Source organism: Podarcis melisellensis (genome assembly GCF_964234715.1).
Source record: "Podarcis melisellensis genome assembly, chromosome: 12".
In the NCBI taxonomy this organism is placed as follows: domain Eukaryota; kingdom Metazoa; phylum Chordata; class Lepidosauria; order Squamata; family Lacertidae; genus Podarcis; species Podarcis melisellensis.
Genome location: NC_138544.1, coordinates 60660914 through 60679231, shown reverse-complemented (window position 1 = coordinate 60679231; position 18318 = coordinate 60660914). Strand labels below are relative to the sequence as shown.

At 52.5% G+C, this 18318-nt stretch overlaps 1 protein-coding gene across 1 annotated transcript; it reads right to left on the bottom strand.

Annotated features, from left to right (window-relative positions):
- Window positions 1-1351: 1351 nt before the first annotated feature.
- Window positions 1352-13256, bottom strand: LOC309381147 (diamine oxidase [copper-containing]-like). Its single transcript, XM_081931712.1, has 5 exons — window positions 13177-13256; window positions 8822-10352; window positions 8094-8382; window positions 6763-6895; window positions 1352-1741 (listed from the first exon to the last, which is right to left on the bottom strand). Exons 2-5 carry the CDS (start codon window positions 10344-10346, stop codon window positions 1463-1465), a joined length of 2226 nt encoding a protein of 741 aa, XP_081787838.1. The 5' UTR covers window positions 10347-10352; window positions 13177-13256; the 3' UTR covers window positions 1352-1462.
- Between the last annotated feature and the right edge of the window lie 5062 nt (window positions 13257-18318).

The following is an 18318-nucleotide window of genomic DNA, read 5'->3' as shown; positions in this document are numbered from 1 at the left end:
ACTTTGGAGGTCCCAGGTTGCAAGGTGGTTAGATTGGTCTCAACCAGGGCCAGGGCCTTTTCAGTACTGGCCCCGACTTGGTGGAACGCTCTGTCACAAGAGACTAGGGCCCTGCAGGACTTGACTGACCCTTATGTTTCCCTCCCCTTACGGTTTTGATCTATGGGCCACTTTTAAAATGAGGCTGCATTGAAAATTTTATTTTAACCTGTATTTTAAATTGGGTCCCCCCCCCCCATTATGTTTTTACTGTAATTTTATTGGTGTTAGCCGCCCTGCGCCCAGCTCTGGCCAGGGAGGGCGGGGTATAAATATTATTATTATTATTATTATTATTATTATTATTATTATTATTATTAAATGTAGGTCAGCCACTGCCCCATAGGGATTCTTATTGTGCGCCCCCTGGTGTCTGATGTAGGAACTGCCCAGAGGGATTGCAAGACTCTTCTGAGAGTTAAAATCCATCGTTTGCTTGGGAAAGACTCTGAGGCGGACTCTTTCTTTTTCTTTTTTTATTATTAATATTTTATTAAGGGTTTTCTTGTTTTACAGTGTAAGTGTAATGCCTCGTATTTTTTCCCCCCCATGTAACATTTTAACAAATCCATTTCATTTGTTGAGGCATTAGGGGGAGAAAAAAAGGGGGGAAGAAAGGGGGTGGAGGGAGGGGAGATGGATGGGGGTGGGGTCGGGTAGCGGTGTTTCTATGTGGATTCTTTCTTCTGCGAACTTGGCAAACAGGAGCAGGAGGAGACAGGAAAGGGATTTCACTCCCCCCTTCCAGATGTGTGAAGCTGGTGAAGAAAACCACTGGAGTCACTGTAAGACTTTTAATTAAATAGTTATCAGGATGGATCCAAGAAGTTAAACCGTGGGACCCCCTCCGGCAGGAGACTGTGGGGGCTGGATGGCTTGAAAAGGGGGTCAGAGAAATTCCTGGAGGGCTCTGCTCTGCCCTCCACACTCAGAGGCAGCAACGCTTCTGAACAGCAGTCGCCGGGAGCCACAAGAGGCGAGAGGGTCTTGAGTTCGAAACCTGCTAGTGGGCTTCCCTTTGGGGGACCTGGTTGGCCACTGGGAGAACAGGGTGCAGGACCAGATGGGCCACGGGCCTCATCCAGCACATGCTCTTCTCGTGCTCTTAGTCAACTAGTTATTTTATGACCTTTACATATGACTAAGTGGACATTTGGGGCAGGAAAAATCACTTGAGTCCCACGCCCAGTGCTTTGGGGAACCTCACAAGCTGGGCCTGTGGGCATCAGGTCCTCCTCCCTGCTCTGTGTCCCCAGAGGACAGTGCTCAGTGGCAGACCCTCTCGGCACATGGAGGTTCTACTTAGCTCCTGTGAGTAATAACTGCTGGCACACCTGCTGCTGAGGAGGAGAGGTCAATATCTGGGGTTTGGGTTTGAAGGATGGAGAGGAAGAAGATGGGGTCAATCCTGCCTGGGGCTGGGCTACACCTGCCAGTAGGTGCCATTGTAGCTGAAGGGCTCCTGGGAGACGCAGGGCATGGGGTCGGTCGGGGTCCAGCGCTGGATATGCACCCCAGACCTGCCCCCAGGCTCAGAGGGGCGCACGATGATGGTGCGTCGCGAGGCCACAGAGGGGTCTTCATCGAAGAAGTTGAAGGGTCGCAGGTAGAAGCCCACCACGTTGCCCGGCGTGGACGTGTTGGGGATGTCCTCCGAGTGGGGGATGTGGAGGAAGCCCACCGTCACCCAGGCCACCAGGTCCTGCCGGAGGGAGAATAAGAATAGTAATAATTTGGGGGGTAAACAAAACCTGTGTCCAGTCAGGCTTCCCTGCGCGGCTTTGCTGGGAGCTGACCTGGCAGGCGAGCAGAGTAGCAGCGGTCCTGCGTCCGTGTGAGATAAGGGATAAATCAAGTCCAAAGACAGTTCGGTTCTTATCTCTAGAAGCGTTTATTTACAAAGCAGTAAATCCATCAGAAACCTCCGACATGCTCTGTGCTCCAAAAGCACACACACAGCCTGCAGCCTCCGAGCTGAGCTGCGTCTCAGGCAGAAGCGAAAGCAAGTCTGAACAGTGACACAGACTGTGATGCACTTCTCTGCATTACGCTCCTCCCAGATACAGGACACCACGGAGTTTTAACCCTGTCAGTTCCAAACTCCACACCCCCTCTGGTCCTGCATCTGGGGACAATAGCCAACAATGCTTTCCCCATACACAGACCCTCTGGAAGGTTAATGGTTTTGTGAAACCATCAGTGAGGTTCTTGGTTGAGGGACAGTATTTCAGAGCAATTAGCCCCTCATGAACGCTCTGACATACATTCCGGAAGCGTATGTCCAAATGTTTGGTCCTTGCCTTGAATTGCCCCGTCTCAGCCAATTTGAGACACGGTTGATTGTCTTCATGCACCACAACAGGCAAACAATTCTCTCCACAGATTTCCTCGACCAAACACACATAGAACTCCAGTTCTCTGCAAACATCTGATAGCGCACTGAACTCAGCTTCAGTAGATGAAAGCGCTATGAGACTTTGTTTCCGGGACCTCCACCCTATCACTGAGTCCCCAAACTTCACGACTAGGCCTGACACTGACTTGCGGTCCACAAGGTTAGCCCAATCTGCATCCACCCATGCAGTCAGCTTGACACCACCCTCAGCTGACATCCTGAGGCAAAAGTCTTTGGTATCTTGCAGGTAACGTAGCACCCGCTTTATACCATTCCAGGCCTGCACACTAGGACTTGAAGCCTCTCTACTGAGCAGATTGACAGCAAACACTATGTCTGGTCTGCTCCACTGTGACAGATACAACAGACTACCCAGAGCTGACTGAAAGAGTTCAGTATTTTCGAACACCACGCGTTCTACTTGCTGACACTCCTTCACAAAACCAGCCTCTATGGGTGATCTGGCACCTGCACAATCAGACATCCTGAACTTCTCAAGCAACTGCTCAATCTTACCTTTCTGGCGAAGCAAGAAGCCTCCATCACTTGCTCTTGTGATCTCTACGCCTAGATAGGACTTGACATCTCCAAGCTGCTTTTGCTTGAACCGCTTTCCAAGCTCCCTAGCAAACTTCTTCACCTGTTTACCTGTCTGTGCCATTATCAAAAGGTCATCAACGAACACCTGAACCACTTGCTGTTTCAAGCCTGAATCTCTAATGTAAAGACAACTGCCTGCAAGAGATCTCTTAAAACCTAGCTCTTCTAAGGCTTCATGTAGACACATATTCCAATTTCTGGCAGATTGGCGTAATCCATAGATGGATTTGTGCAACCGCCACACGACGCCTGGTTCACTGACTTCAAACCCTGGAGGAGGAAGCATGTACAACTCCTCCTGGAGATCTGAGTTCAGGTAGGCGACATCTACATCAAAATGGTTCACCTTCCAACCTCTCTGTGCTGCTATCGCCAAAAGCGTTCTCAAAGTCTCCGCTCTCAAGGTTGGCGAATATACCTCTGTGAAGTGGACACCCTTTCTCTGTGTGAATCCTCGAGCCACTAACCTTGCTTTATACTGTGGTTCTCCCGCTTCTGTGGATTTCAAGCGGTAAACCCATCTGCAGCTCACAGCGTGCTTGTTAGCAGGCAGCTGAGTGAGTGAGAACACACCAAGAGACTCCACTGAGTTCATCTCCTTCTGCATCGCCCCACGCCATTTGCTAGCTTCTTCCTGAGGCAACTTCTGAACATCCTCAAAGGATTCAGGTTCACATCTAGCCACACCAACCCAGACACTTGTGGCTTCATACCTTTCAGGTGGCTTTCCCTTGGTTGACCTTGCTGACCTCCTCAGCGTGAACTCTGGAATTGCACCTAATTCACCTGGATCAGCTACACCATCCCCTGTGTCAGAAACATCCCCCTCTGACCTGCTGCACCGTTTCGGGCATACAGCTGGTTCTGCTGGCGAGGATGGTTGACTCCTTAGCTCAGACTTGACAGAGACCTGTGGAGGGGTCCTGGGACTCCCTTTTGGAGAGATACGGAGCCTCTCCCTTGGAGATCCCAGCTCTGGACTCTGTGGCTGTGGACTGTGCATCTCAGCGACAGGTTCAGCCTCGTCCTCCTCCTCACCTGAGTCTAACAGAACATCCGGGTTCCCGTGAAGACGCTTCCACCCACTCTGCTCACCCTTTCTGCGCATGGCTTTTGGAATGAGGACCCAAGCCTCACAGCCAAAAACGCAGAAGTAGTGCACTTTCGGTTTCTTCTGATGCAGTAAGAAAAATGGTGTGTTGCCTACACTGGAATTGTACACCCTGTTCTGCAGAAAACATGCTGTCTTATAACTCTCAGCCCAAAAGTGCTGTGGCAAACCCGAGTCTGCCAACATAGCGTTCGCTGCTTCCTGTAGCGTGCGAAATTTTCTCTCTGCAACCCCGTTCTGTTGCGGAGAGTAGGGGGCAGACAATTGATGACTGATACCTTTCTGCCTGAAAAACAATTGCAGCGCAGAACCTGTGAACTCCCCCCCCCCAATCAGATTGAAAGGAAATCACCCTGGTAGAGAACCGCAGCTCTACCGCTGTGATCCAATCCCTGATCAGTGCAGCTGCTTCTGATTTACATTTAAGCGAGAAAACCCAAGAATGCTTTGAAAAATCGTCAATCAGAACTAGAACCCACTTAGACCCAGCTAAAGAAGGTGTTGGCATGGGCCCTGATAAATCCGCATGCACAAGTTCAAAGGGTTTGCTGGTTCTCCTCTCTGACCTGGGGTACGTGCATGTTGTGACCTTCGATTGCTTACAGGCTTGACAATCTAGGTATCTGTCACATGTCTTGAACCTACACCCAATTGTGTTGTCAATGGCCTTCCTCACATATGACCACCCAACGTGCCCAAATCTCCTGTGCCACAGGTGCACACAATCATGGTGTGGTGGGACATTTGCACACTGCACTTGGGCATCTTTAATGAACTCTCCACTAGCCCCATTTTCCACCAGTCCCATTTTCCCACCAGTCCCATCTTCAATAGGCATCTGCACCAGAAATAGCCTGTCTTTTCTCTCAACACTGTAGATCTTCTTCCCATTCCTGTAGAAGGAACACAAATTGTTAGAAAACAGAACATCAAAACCATCAGCAGCAAGTGATAACATGCTTAAAAGAGAATGTGCAAGCTCTGGGACCACAAAAGCTTGCACCTCATGATCTATAAAAGAACAATATAAAAACCCAGTTTCAGTCAATGGTCTTTGAGACCCATCTGCTAATGTGACATAGCGTCCAGTTTTAACTGTCTTGCAGTCCCTCAGGAGCTCTCGAGATTTCACAAGGCAATGAGAAGCTCCGGAGTCGATTACGAGAGATAAAGTGTCTCTCTGGCTGTTTTCCAAAGTTGCCATGGCGTTGCTTGCACCCCCACCGGTTGCCATGGCCACAGCCTCCCCCCGACTAAGGCTTTTGCCTTTTCTCAGAGACACCATCGCAGCTGGGAGGTGATAAGACGCCTTGTCTTTGTTCTTCTCCTGGCCTGCTGCTTTCCCACGCCTTCGCTGAGAACTGGCCCTGGGAACCTGCTTTGTTGACATTCCACGCCGGCCGGTCTCCTTTCCGGCATCCTGCACCTCTAGCGGACAATGCCCTTCGCTGTTGGACTTCGCCTCAGAGCACAAACAACTCTTGGAGACTTTGGCTTTCTCGGAGCTCTTGGATCAGCCTGCACCCCAACTCCTGGGTGCCCAGCTGCCTAAGGAACAGACTGCAACTGCCTTCCTCTTCCCAGCTCTCAGCCTCTCTCCAGCACACAGTCCATCACACAGATGTGTTGAAGCATAGAAACAGCTTCCAGAAACAGTCCCAGCTCCCTCTGGGCTCGGAGCTCTCTCTGGGCATTCTCCAGCCCCCTCTGGTCTGGCTCCCACTGCGGCCTGACATGCCGTCTTCAGTGCCTGCCATGCGACCCAGGGCTTCCTCCCTTGGAGCTTTGGCAACAGCCAAGCATCAACGCTGGCCCCCTTCAGTCTTTCACCGGGGATATTGTAGCTCTCATGGTGCTGCTGTGCCTGGGCAGGAGCCATCTTCCACCCACCGGGGCTTTCAGCGTACTCACACATTTGCCAGCAAGCCGGACCTCCGAAGCAGCCGTCTTCCTTGGCTTTTGGCTCCGCTCTCCAGCATTCCCCACTGCAATTCCTGGCAAGAGCTCTCAGCAACGCAACGCTGGCAGTCTTCCTCCCTTCTCACACTTCTCAGGAAACGCGTAACCCTCCATAACCTTTTGGGGTAAACAAAACCTGCGTCCAGTCAGGCTTCCCTGCGCGGCTTTGCTGGGAGCTGAGTTTTAACCCTGTCAGTTCAAAACTCCACAATAATTTATTATTTATACCCGGCCCATCTGGCTGGGCTTCCCCAGACACTCTGGGAGGCTTCCAACAGAATATTAGAATACAGTAATGCATCAAACATTAAAAGCTTCCCTAAACAAGGCTGCCTTCAGATGTTTTCTAAAAGATAGTTGTTCATCTGGTGGGAGGGTGTTCCACAGGGCGGGTGCCACCACCGAGAAGGCCCTCTGCCTGGTTCCCTGTAATGTCACTTCTCGCAGTGAGGCAACCGTCAGAAGACCCTCAGAGCTGGACGGTGGTGGTGGAGACGCTTGTTCAAGTATACTGGACCGAGGCCGTTTAGGACCGTTTAGAGCATGAATCTGCCTGCCCTGGCCCTGGCCTGGATCTCCGTGTGTGCTCCCCCCCAAAACCCCAAGTGAGCTGCCCTGCTGCTCCTCTTCCTGCCCCCCACCCCCAGGCCGCCCTCACCTGGTTCTCCAGGCTCTCGTCATTCTGGAGGAACTTCTCAAAGCTGACTGTAGGGCTCCAGGGGTCGTTCTGGATGTAGAGGCTGCTACTGGTGTCCTCGTTGTCATGATGCTGGGTCACTGCTAAGGGGTATCTGCCGGAGGGACACCACCCCTCAGTCCCTGGGCATGGGTGCCCCTGAGCCCACCCCATCAAAGAGAGGCCAGCCCACACCCAAGCGCCCAATACCTCCTGCCCGCTGGATCAGGGGTCAGCAAACTTTTTCAGCAGGGGGCTGGTCCACAGTTCCTCAGACCTTGTGGAGGACTGAACTATAATGGGGGGGGGTGAACAAATTCCTATGCCCCACAAATAACCCAGAGATGCATTTTAAATGCAAGGACACATTCTACTCATGTAAAAACACGCTGATTCCTGGACCATCCGTGGGCCGGATTGAGAAGGCGATTGGGCCGGATCAAGGAGGCTCCCTTCTCCCCATCTGTTCCACAGGGTTAGGCTCTCCTCTGCCCTCCACACTCAGAGGCAGAGACGATTCTGAATGCCAGGAGGGGAGGGAGGCTCTCTGCAGGTTCCCCATTGGGGTATCTGGCAGGTGACAGTGAGAACAGGGGGCTGGAGCAGATGGGCCCCCCTTGGCCTCATCCAGCAGGCTCTCCTTAGGTTCTTAAACCCACAGGCAAGCAGCAAGCTTCAATAAAATGTCATTGGGGGGGGGGGGTCAGACCACGCTGGATTTTGGGATGTTAACCTGGAACCCCGTTTGCTATGTTAATTACTCAGTTTTTTTGGGGGGAGAGTACAAAATGCAGAATTTCCGGTCCAAATGGGCACAAAACGAATACATACCTTTGGCACCAGTTTGGAGGATATCCTAAATTTTGGGGTTACAGCTTAATGAAGCTCAATCCTGAATAGCTCCCTCGGTTAGAGAGAGGGGCTGATAATTCCAAGGTTGCAGGTTCTATCCTGATGTGGGGCAGCTGCATATTCCTGCCTTGCTGGGGTTGGACTAGTTGACCCTCGGGGTCCCTTCCCACGCTGGAATCCCACGCTTCTCTGAAGCAGGAGCCCAGCGCCAGAGCAGCACCGTCCCCACTGGGCTGTCCAGCAGCGGCTCCTCGGGAGCAATTCCTGCCTGCCACCCATTTCCAGCCTTCCTTCTGGCCAGACCCCGACGGCGGGAGCGAAACCGTCCCGTCCACTCCAGAGAATCTCCAGGCATGGGCGACCCGCTGCTCCCTTTGGCTGGGAAGTGGGGTGGGGGCTGCCCTCCCACTCGGCGTCCCAGCTCACCTGCCTACCCCGCCCGCCCCACCTGTCGGGCTCACCTGCTCCAGGTGATGCCGCGCTCCTCCTGCCACCCGCGGGGCAGGACGCGGTCGGCATGCGAGCTGAGCTGCAGGCGGTAGCTGCGCCGGTGGCCCCAGCGGTTGGGCTTCGCCGGGTTGCCGAAGAGCAGGTAGCGGGGCAGCGGCTTGCCGAAGGGGAAGGCGGCCTGGCGCTCGCGGAGACGCGGCTGAGGCTCCAGGCGCGGCTGCACCAGCGGCTGGCTCGGCTCCCAGGGCAGAGAGATGTTCTCCAGAGCCACGTCCAGCGTCTCGAAGCTGTTCTCCAGGCCTGCAGGGGGGAGAGCAGGGGGGACGGGGGTCAGGAGAACCGGCAGGGGAGGGGCCCTGAGGCTACGGGGGGGCTCGCTAAGGCCAAGGAGGACGCCTGGCATGGCAAAAGGGGGCAGCCCCAGGGTTCCTCCTCTGCCCGAGCCAGAAGAGCCGGCGGGGGCAGCTCCAGCAGCAGGAGGGAGGAAAAGGTTCCCCTCTCACAACAAGGGTTCCCCAAGCGGGAAGCGGGAATCCTTGGGGGCGCTCTGGGGCAGGGGGTGCTGCATTTGCTGCAGGTGCAAATGACCAGGCTTGGAAAAGCTGCAGTCGCTGAATGATGTGCATCAATTTTGTTGAATTAGTTAAACTAATCAGTTTTTATCGGGGAAGGGGGATTCTTATGACTGAGGATGGACTCCCCCCCCGCGCCACTTTCCGGGAGCGAGCGAGGGCCCCACCTGCGACGTCCAGGTCGACCTTGTAGTGCACCAGGTGCGTGTGGATGTTGCCCAGCAGGTGTTCGTGCAGGCGGTTCCCGTAGCGGAGCCCCTCGGGCGTGTAGAAGGAGGCGTGCACGTAGCCCGTGGCGTGCACCTTGGTCTCCAGCACCCCGTTGGGGTAGAGCAGGAAGTCCCAGATGTAGTCGTAGTTGTAGACGGTGGAGATGGTGCGCAGGACCAGCGCGGCGCCCTCGAGGCCCGCGTAGAAGTGGGAGCCGCCGCGGAAGTCGCTGTCGAAGTGGCGGCGCAGAGGGACCCCCGTGGGCAGCTCGAAGACGCAGAGGGCGCGCGGGAAGCGCATGGGGCCCGGGGCGTCGTACAGGTGGTGGGCGTCCAGGAAAGTGGCCCCCTCGGGGCAGTCGACGCCGGGCGCCAGCTCGTGCGTCACGGAGCCCATGCCCCAGCTCACGTCGATGTACTTGGTCTGCATGGCGGCCGGCGTGTTCCCCCCGTAGATGGCGATGGCTTCCTGCACGCTCACCTCGTAGGCCACGCGCTCCCCGTTGAAGCGCACGTCGAAGAGCTGCAGCCCCGTGGACGTGCGCAGGCGGAAGGCCAGGCTCCAGCCGCTGTACTCCACCAGGTTGCCGCGCACCGAGTAGCGGCGGCCCTGCGGCTCGCACACCTTGGCGCCGTGCGCGTCCGTCGGGGGCCCCGCTGAGAAGCTCCCCCGTGGCACGAAGGTGGAGAAGAGGCTCTCGTCCGGGTGCGGCGGCAGAGGCACGACGGGCACGGCGCCCGAGGCGTGGAGCTGGGCCAGCTCCTCCACGCTGCTGAAGTAGCGCCCGTTGTACCACAGCTTCTGCACCTGCCAGAGGCTTGGGTCAAGCTCCCGGTGGTCGAGGAGGACCTCCAGCCCCACCGGGTGCAGGAAGAAGCCCTCCACGAAGCGCTGGAGCATCAGCCAGGTGCGGCGCTCGCCCGAGGCCAGGCCCCGCGGGGCCACCTCCGTCAGGGTCAGGCACCGGTCGCCGCAGTTCCCGAAGCCGAAGCCTGAGGCGTCCAGCAGGAACTGCTGCAGCGGAGCCAGGCTCTTCGCCAGCCGCTGCGAGAGCAGCCCAAACTCCAGCTGCGACATCGGCCGCGCTGCGAAGGGCGCCGGCTTCCCCCAGGGCTGGTAGGACGTGGGCTTGGGCAGGGGCCACACCACGTACTCGGTGACATTGGGCTGCGCCTCGGCCCCGAAGAAGACCACGGCTCTGGCCTGGCGTCGAGGGCGGTGCTCCCCGGACTCCAGGTACTGCAAGGCGCACTCTTTCTTCGGGGTCAAGAGCTCCACCAGGAAGAGGCTGTTCTTGGCCAGGGAGGGGTCTGGATCCGCCTGGAGGCCCAGCTCGGGCCGGCCCAGCAGAAAGTCGCGGACGGCCCGCAGCTCCGCCGGAGTCAAGTCGGAGAAGATGGAGACCCCCTCGTGGCGCTCTGGGGGTTGGCCGGAGGCGGCCGTGGCCAGGAAGCCGAAGATGGCCAAAGCAGAGGACCACATCTCGCCCTGTGGGAGAAAGAGGGAGGTGTCAGAAAGGGGGGAGGCGTCAGCAAGTGGGGTCGGGGCAGGATCCGGGCCCCATTCTTTCTCCAGAGTCTGACCCCGGAGTGTGGTGTAGTGGTTCAGAGCGGTGGACACATAATCTGGTGAACCGGGTTTGCGTCTCCGCTCCTCCCTCCACATGCAGCTGCTGGGTGACCTTGGGCCAGTCACACTTCTCTGAAGTCTCTCAGCCTCACTCACCTCACAGAGTGTTTGTTGTGGGGGAGGAAGGGAAAGGAGAATGTGAGCCGCTTTGAGACTCCTTAAGGGGGGTGAATGGCGGGATATCAAATCCAAACTACTACTACTACTACTACTCTTCTTCTTCTTCTTCTTCTTCTTCTTCTTCTTCTTCTTCTTCTTCTTCTTCTTCGTCTTGGCTACACTGAGTGGCAGCCACAAGTGTGGGAGATGACAGTCAAGTCCAGCAAGGATGTTCTTGCTTCTTAGCAGAGTCTCAGACCACAGAAAATGTAATTGGTAGAGTCGGGTACACGAAAAGGGAGAGCCAGGCAGCTCGCATCCTAGCCGGCTAAATGGACGGCTGTACAACCTTCTTCAATTTTGCTGCTAAGGGTGGGATGTTTACCGCTACTCAGCCCACAAATGTGGGTGCCTGGAGGGATAAATCGAATTAGTATATCGTCCCCTACCTATTAAAACCTGCCCCGCATCAAGCAAGGGCCTTGCTCATCTCAAGTTGGAGATGCCCTTGCCGAGTGAACCCGGGATCTTCTTTCCGCGTGGAAGGCAGGGCCCTGTCCCACTCGAAGTCGTCAAGAGCCAGCAGAAAACTCTGGTTTTAATCCGATCCAGTATGGACATGGAAACTTCCCTACAAGTAGCTATCGTAAGAATGGGGCTTTTTGGGCGGGAGGGGGCAGCAGCGCCCACAAAGGGAGGGCTAGAGAGTCTTTAACCCTTCCCTGCCTTGCATGCTGCCATCCCAAGTCTGGATCAGCCCCACCCCCGCTACTTGCGGTGGGAGAAATTCTCCCACTGGTGGCACCCCCGAGAAGAGCTGAGCAGTTCAGCCAGGCGCTTTGCTCGACAGGGAAGCTCAGCTTTGGGGCCGCCCCTTTTAGCAACCACAACCCACCCCGACGGAGCCGAGCGCAAGGCTTTGCAAAACCTCCTCTCCCGCTTTTCTGAATGTGAACTGCCTGGCAGCGCCGCCTGATCACAGCTGAGCCGCTGCGGCTGGAATCTTTACTTTGATAGCGGATAAAATGGAGTTCTTGGGGAGGCGTCTCTACTGAATAGGACATTTTATCTGTTGGGAAAGCTGCATGGTCAGATAGATGCCATGGCTACCAGTGTTGGCATTTTGGGAACAAAAGTGGGCGTCATCATAGACGTCGATAAGAATCCGGCACAGGAATCTTTTTCAATTGAACAATCTGAGGAACCAGAGAAGGACAAAGTTGCTGTTGTGCAGCATAAACAAGGGGGAGCCTTAACCCTACAGAGGCAAATGGAGGACTATAAGTTGAGGCCTTATATGGCTGTAACTAGGAGAAGCCAGTTTTTGAAGATGGGAGCCTGGCATGATTTGGAAAATGAAAGATGGAGAGATCACCCTATGTGGGGATCAAATGACTTTTGGGATATAAATTTGAGCCAGGAGGAGCTCGGAGTTTTGGGGGCCTTTGGACTTGGAAGAAGTGTGAAACAAGATTTGGAATACTTTATGGGCCCTACCCTTAACTATGGAAATCTGGCAGACCTGTTAAGAAGGAATATGACCATCGTTGGGTTGGAGCCCCTCCGAGAACTGCTTTTTAGTACCAGAGACTATCAAGAAGATCCGCAGATGGGACATGAAGAAGAGTTAAGAGCCTCGGATTTAAGATCTCCAGGTTGATGGACTGTTGGAGGCTGATGGAACTGTTGGTAGGGGCCGAGACTGGGGAGGGGAGATGGTGGAAGAAAATTGGGAATTCAAAGTGTATATATTGATATTTTTTTTAAAAAATTTTTAATGAGAGATGGAAAAATAGTGGAACGAAATTTTCATGACCCTAGGGGAAACGTTTTAAGAGAATAAGTTCAAATATATTAGTTTTAATGAGAAATAAGATTAAATAAAGTAAAAATGGATGGATAATTGGTGAAAGAGAGAATGAAAAATTATAGTATATTAAGATGGATTATAAGGATAAAAACAAAGATGAAGTATTTGCTGAAAGACCTATCTGAACTAGAATACAAAGAGGGGAAGTGTGAGGAGGTCAAGGAAATAAGTTAAAGAAAGAAAAATATGTAAAGGTTTGACTTGTTTTTTTCTTCTTTTTGATTGTATGTATTTTTAATTTTTTTCTCTCTTTTTTCTCTGTTTTTGCTTTTTTACTTTTTCTTGGTGGTATTGTTTTGTTTTCTTTTTTGTTTCTTTTTGTAACCTTTAAAATTTGAATAAATATTATATATAAAAAAAGAGAAACGGGGTGACAGCAGAGCGACAAGGATGGGAGGGGGAGGCCCAGCTGGGTTTTGGGAGGGCCTGCAAATCCCAGTGTTAACAGGCCAGCACTAGCAGATTAGAGAAAACCCGTCTGCTTGCAGAAAACCACAAACTCCCGTGCCATGTGGGGCATCGCGGGCTTGGCAGGAGCGAAGGTGCCCTCGTTCCCTGGCCTCCTTCCTGAGGAAACCAGGCAAATGCCCTCCCTGGAGCTTTGACCCTCTGTGTTGCCCGGGGGGGGCTGTGCCCAAGGGGGGCGCCTCCTGGGATTGCAGCCCTGGCTCTGAGTTGGATCCCTGGCGCCCCCTCCCTAGAGGTGCCCCTTACCTGTCCAGCTCCTGGGCTCTGCTCCCCTCTCAGGGCTGCTTAGGCTGGGTGCTCCTGCGGGCAGCCCTGAGTTATCATACCTGGGAGAAGGAGGGAGGGGACGGGAAGGCTGGCCGAGAGAGGCAGCGATTGGCTGCTGCTGGCCAGTGGGTGGGGCTGAGTAGCAGGTGTCTGGAGGGGGGGGCTGCTCCCAGAGCTCCTAGGAGCTGGCAGGGTGCAGGGTGGGCACCCAGGCCTGGCAAAAAGGCTGCTTAAAAGTTCTTTTCAATGCCTCCTGTGATCCAGGGCTCAGGATCCACCCTGGAAAAATGTTTTGGACTTGAAGGTGGGTCAGCAGCAGCAGCAGCAGCAGCAGCAAGACTGTTGCCCCCCAGGGCAGCTGGGTCTCCTCTCTCCCATGGTTTGGATCTTGATCTCAAGTGTCAAATACAAACTTATTTACATCAATAAACAGTAGCTGGGGGGGGGGGGAGAATCCCTGGCAGAGGCCCACTCAACCTGTGCTTTAAAATCTCCAGGGAAGGAGAGCCCACAATCTCACGAGAGAATTTGTTCCACTGCCCAACAGCTCCGACTGTCAGAAAGCCCTTCCTGAGGTCTAGTCAGAAGCTCCTCTCCTGCAACTTGAAGCCGTGGGTTCGTGTTGCTCCCTCCTCCATGTGACATCCCTTAAGATACTGGAAGGTATCTCCTGTATCTCCTCACAGCCTCCTCTTTTCCAGGCTAGACATTCCCAGCTCCTTCAACCGTTCCTCATCAGGCTTAGACCTTTGTTCATCTTGGTCTCCCTCCTCTGCCCACCTTCCAGCCGGTCACATCCTCCTTAAATTGTGGCTCCCAGAACTGGACTTGGACTCCAGGTGGGGTCTGACCAAGACAGAAGAGAGCGTGACTATGACTTCCCTTGCTCTGGAGACTAACATTCACCTTTTTTGCTGCTGCATCACACGGTGGACTCATGTGAAGCTTGTGGTCCACCAAGACCCCCAAGTCCTTTCCCCACGCAGACTGAGTGAGGTGGCAGACTGAGATGGCAGAGGGGCCCCACGCAAGCCCCCTGACCAACACACAGAAGGAGTCAACGCAGCAGCTCTGCATTCCCCCCCCCTTTTGCCCAGACTGCCACTTTTGGAGGCTGAACTTCCACAGGGATACAACCTCACTCCTGCCACCAACTTGACCCCCGTACCAGATCCAAAAAAGAAAAAACTAGCACTTTTGCAGGCACCACATCATACCCCTTCCACATTTGTAAGAAACTGATGTTTCAGGGAGGCAGCAGCTACACTTTGGAACTCTCTGCCACTTGACATCAGGCAGCAGTCTTCGCTGGACTCTTTTTGCCACATGCTAAAAAGACATTTGCTTAGACAAGCCTGCCCAGACATGCCCAAATGCTGGCGCATGTTTCAGTCTGTTTATTTACCCCCTGCCTGGCTTATTTACCACCATAAACAAGACGGGCCAAATACCCTCTGCATGGAAAACGAGGGTCATTTCTCCGATTTGTAAGAAAGGAAAGATCCACAAAACTTTCAGCCAATCAGCTTGTTAGACATCACCTCAAAGCCATATGCATGATATCTCCTTCAAAAATTATCTGACTGGTGGCAAAACAATAACATTAATTATGAAGAACACATTGAATTCAAAGGAGGAAGCAGTACCATTGTTTAATGTTTTACCCCAAACCATATGATAAGGAAATATACTAAGAACACTAAGAATAATTTTTATGTAGCCTTTGTTGATCTTTATCCTGCATTCGATTCAATTAAAGCAAACTGTGGAAGAAATGTTAAATTGCCAACATTGACTGCAGACTTCTGCAACTGATCCAAGAACTGTACAGCAATACAGAAATGAGGGTCAGAGTAGTTTTCAATGGTGGGACGACTGATGCTTTTAAAATGTCACAAGGAGCCAAGCGAGTTTGTATTCTGGCAAGGGGGGGGGGGGTCCAGGCAATCTCACAGGTAAATGGTCCCAAGTTGTTTAGAGTGTTTTAACTACAAGTAAGACCTTGAACTTGGTCTGCTAAGCAGATCAGCAACCAGGGCAGATCTGTGAGCAGCGAAGGTGTTAAATGCTGACAAGGTCTCACTCCTGTCAGCAATTGTGCTGCAGCATTCTGCATTGATTGCAGCTTCTGGCTCATGCACGAGGGCAGCCCCATGGAGAGCACATTGCAGTAATCCAGCAATTGCAGCCAACTAATGCATGGCCGAAGAATGGATGCTTTTGAATTCTGGTGCTGGAGGAGACTCTTGAGAGTCCCATGGACTGCAAGAAGATCAAACCTCTCCATTCTGAAGGAAATCAGCCCTGAGTGCTCACTGGAAGGACAGATCCTGAAGCTGAGACTCCAAGACTTTGGCCACCTCATGAGAAGAGAAGACTCCCTGGAAAAGACCCTGATGCTGGGAAAGATGGAGGGCACAAGGAGAAAGGGAGGACAGAGGACGAGATGGTGGGACAGTGTTCTTGAAGCTACCAGCATGAGTTTGACCAAACTGCGGGAGGCAGTGGAAGACAGGAGTGCCTGGCGTGCTCTGGTCCAGGGGGTCACGAAGAGGTGGACACAACTAAAGGACTAAACCACAACAATGCATGGCCAGGCTCTCCCAGTCCAGGAATGGCTGTAGCTGTTGGACCAAAGGCCCTTCTAGCCCCAGAGGCCACCTGAGCCTCCAGGGACAGAGCTGCAGCTCCTGCCTTGCAGTGGGGTTGGACTAGATGACCCTCAGGGTCCCTTCCAACTCTACTCTTCCATGATTCCCCTTCAAAGTCAAAGCAAAAGGGACGGCATGCAAAATACTGAAGGCTTGGTTTTCTCTCCTACTCCCCAGAAGGCATCACTTATGAAAACATGACTTGGCAAAAGAGAGAGCCCTTTGCATCAGTCTCCCTGCCAGTCCCTGCTGAAGGAACAGGAGTCTGAGAGTGGCAATGAATGGACTGTCCTCCCAAGAGAGGGACGTAGAAAGTGGCGTCCCCAACAGATCAGGGATTGGGGCCTGTGCTTTTCAATCTGCTGGTAAATTAATGGCACCTAGAATGAGAGGTGAGCAGCCAGACTTGCTGAAGATTCACCGTACTTTTATTAAACATGACATAGGGATAGACGCTTTGGGATGCAATGCAGGCACTGTTAGAAGAAGAGGAGAATTTCAAGGACAATAGAACAGCAGCTATTGTCGTAAGTTAATGGATGTTCTGGAACACGGAAGGCTTCCAAAGTACTCTTTGCACCGGCTTCTAGGAAGAAGAGGTCACTTTCTAGAAGAATTTAAGCCTGTAACGAGGGACTATGTCAGGGGGCCTTGTTTTCCGTTCCACTCTGCACTGCTCGCATGAGGGGCTGTTTCCATTTCAATCAGAGACTTTATTTCTTTGTCTCATTCTTCCTTGCCTCCGAGTTACATTCTCATTGCCTTACCCCTCTCTGTTCATTTCAGTGCAAAGGAAACACAGGGCAAATTGTGGGAATCATCAGTGGAAGAGACTGAGAAGGAAGTGGCTTCTCCTTCCTTGTAGGTTTTTAAGCAGAGGTTGGCTGGCCACCGGTCATGGATGCTTGGGCTGAGATGCCTGCGCTGCAAGGGGGTGGCCTAGAGGACTCCACAGTCTGTGATTCTGTTAACAGTGACGTGTCATTTGCAGACCACAAACAGCAGGGAAGACCGGTTGTGTTTGATGGCGTGGTGTTTATTCTGCACAAATAGTATTGCCATGGGACGTGGGTGGCATTGTGGGTTAAACCACAGAGCCTAGGACTTGCCGATCAGAAGGTTGGCGGTTCGAATCCCCGCGTCAGGGTGAGCTCCCGTTGCTCAGTCCCTGCTCTTGTCAACCTAGCAGTTCAAAAGCATGTCAAGGAGCAAGTAGATAAATAGGTACCGCTCCGGCGGGAAGGTAAACGTCGTTTCCGTGCGCTGCTCTGGTTCGCCAGAAGCGGCTTAGTCATGCTGGCCACATGACCCGGAAGCTGTATGCCAGCTCCCTCGGCCAATAAAGTGAGATGAGCGCCGCAACCCCAGAGTCGGCCACGACTGGACCTAACGGTCAGGGGTCCCTTTACCTAGTATTGCCACACACAGTCTTCAATGCATAGCAAGGGTCTCTGAGACCCTGGGCAGGGAGCGGATGTGACTTGGAAGACAGTTGGTCTTTTCATCCACGCCTTCCTGTCAAAGAGGATAATACTTGAGGTAAAACACTGGATGCGCAGATAAGCATCGTCAGGAAGGATTTGCGCTTCTTGGATCCTGGTCTCCACTTCCTTGAGGAAGGACTTCTGGCAAGAGATGGGCTGCACCTCACAGCAGCTGGCAAGAAGGTGTTTGCCCAGAGAATCTGATCAGGAGAGCTTTAAAAGATGAATTTGAGCTTACAGAGAGGGAACTTAGATTGGAACCAATGCAAGAAGTAAGGACCCAATTACAGATTGATTACAGTACCATCAAATATATGATACGTTTAAATGAGATTTTAAAAATGGGTTTCTGGATCAAAGCTCACAGTTTGAAAGAGAATTATTATGGAATAAGGATAAACTATGGTCAAAAATGTATAACTTATTATTACGATGGGAAACAAAAGACGAGTTAGTCAAAGTTTCAATAACCTACTGGCAATGGATATAGGACATAACATAGACCTAAACCTCTGGGGGAAACTCTGGAAGAACTATTTGAAATTTACCAAATGTTATAGTTTGAAAGATAATTCTATGCAAATGATGCCTAGATGGTATTTAACTCTGAGTAGGTAGGTTAAGGTGTACAAAGTAGGATCAGATCTGTGTTGGAAATGCAGAGAAATGGAAGGAACATTTCTTCACATGTGGTGGTCACGTAAAAAGGTTAAAGACTATTGGGAAATCTACAATGAGTTTTAAAAAACTCCCCCCCCCAAAAAAAAAAAACCCCTGAGGCCTTTTTGTTAGGAATAGTACAGTCTGAAGTTTCCAGTTGTCTGAAAAAAATATTTATGTACACAACCATGGCAGCTCGAATTTTGCTAGCCCAAAGATGGAAAATGAGTGAGATTGATAGAATTTGTGGAAGCAGCAGGTTTTACTTATAGAATAAGAGAGCACGAAGAATCTTTATTCAGAGAAGTGGATTATTATTTTTGCTG

Excerpts from the sequence above, each read along its gene's own strand:
- LOC309381147 (XM_081931712.1), bottom strand. The coding sequence starts at position 10,346 with ATGTGGTCCTCTGCTTTGGCCATCTTCGGCTTCCTGGCCACGGCCGCC. Across the intron at positions 6,896-8,093 it reads CGCGGCATCACCTGGAGCAG|ATACCCCTTAGCAGTGACCC; the intron begins GTGAGCCCGACA and ends TCCCTCCGGCAG. Across the intron at positions 1,742-6,762 it reads ACGAGAGCCTGGAGAACCAG|GACCTGGTGGCCTGGGTGAC; the intron begins GTGAGGGCGGCC and ends TCCCTCCGGCAG.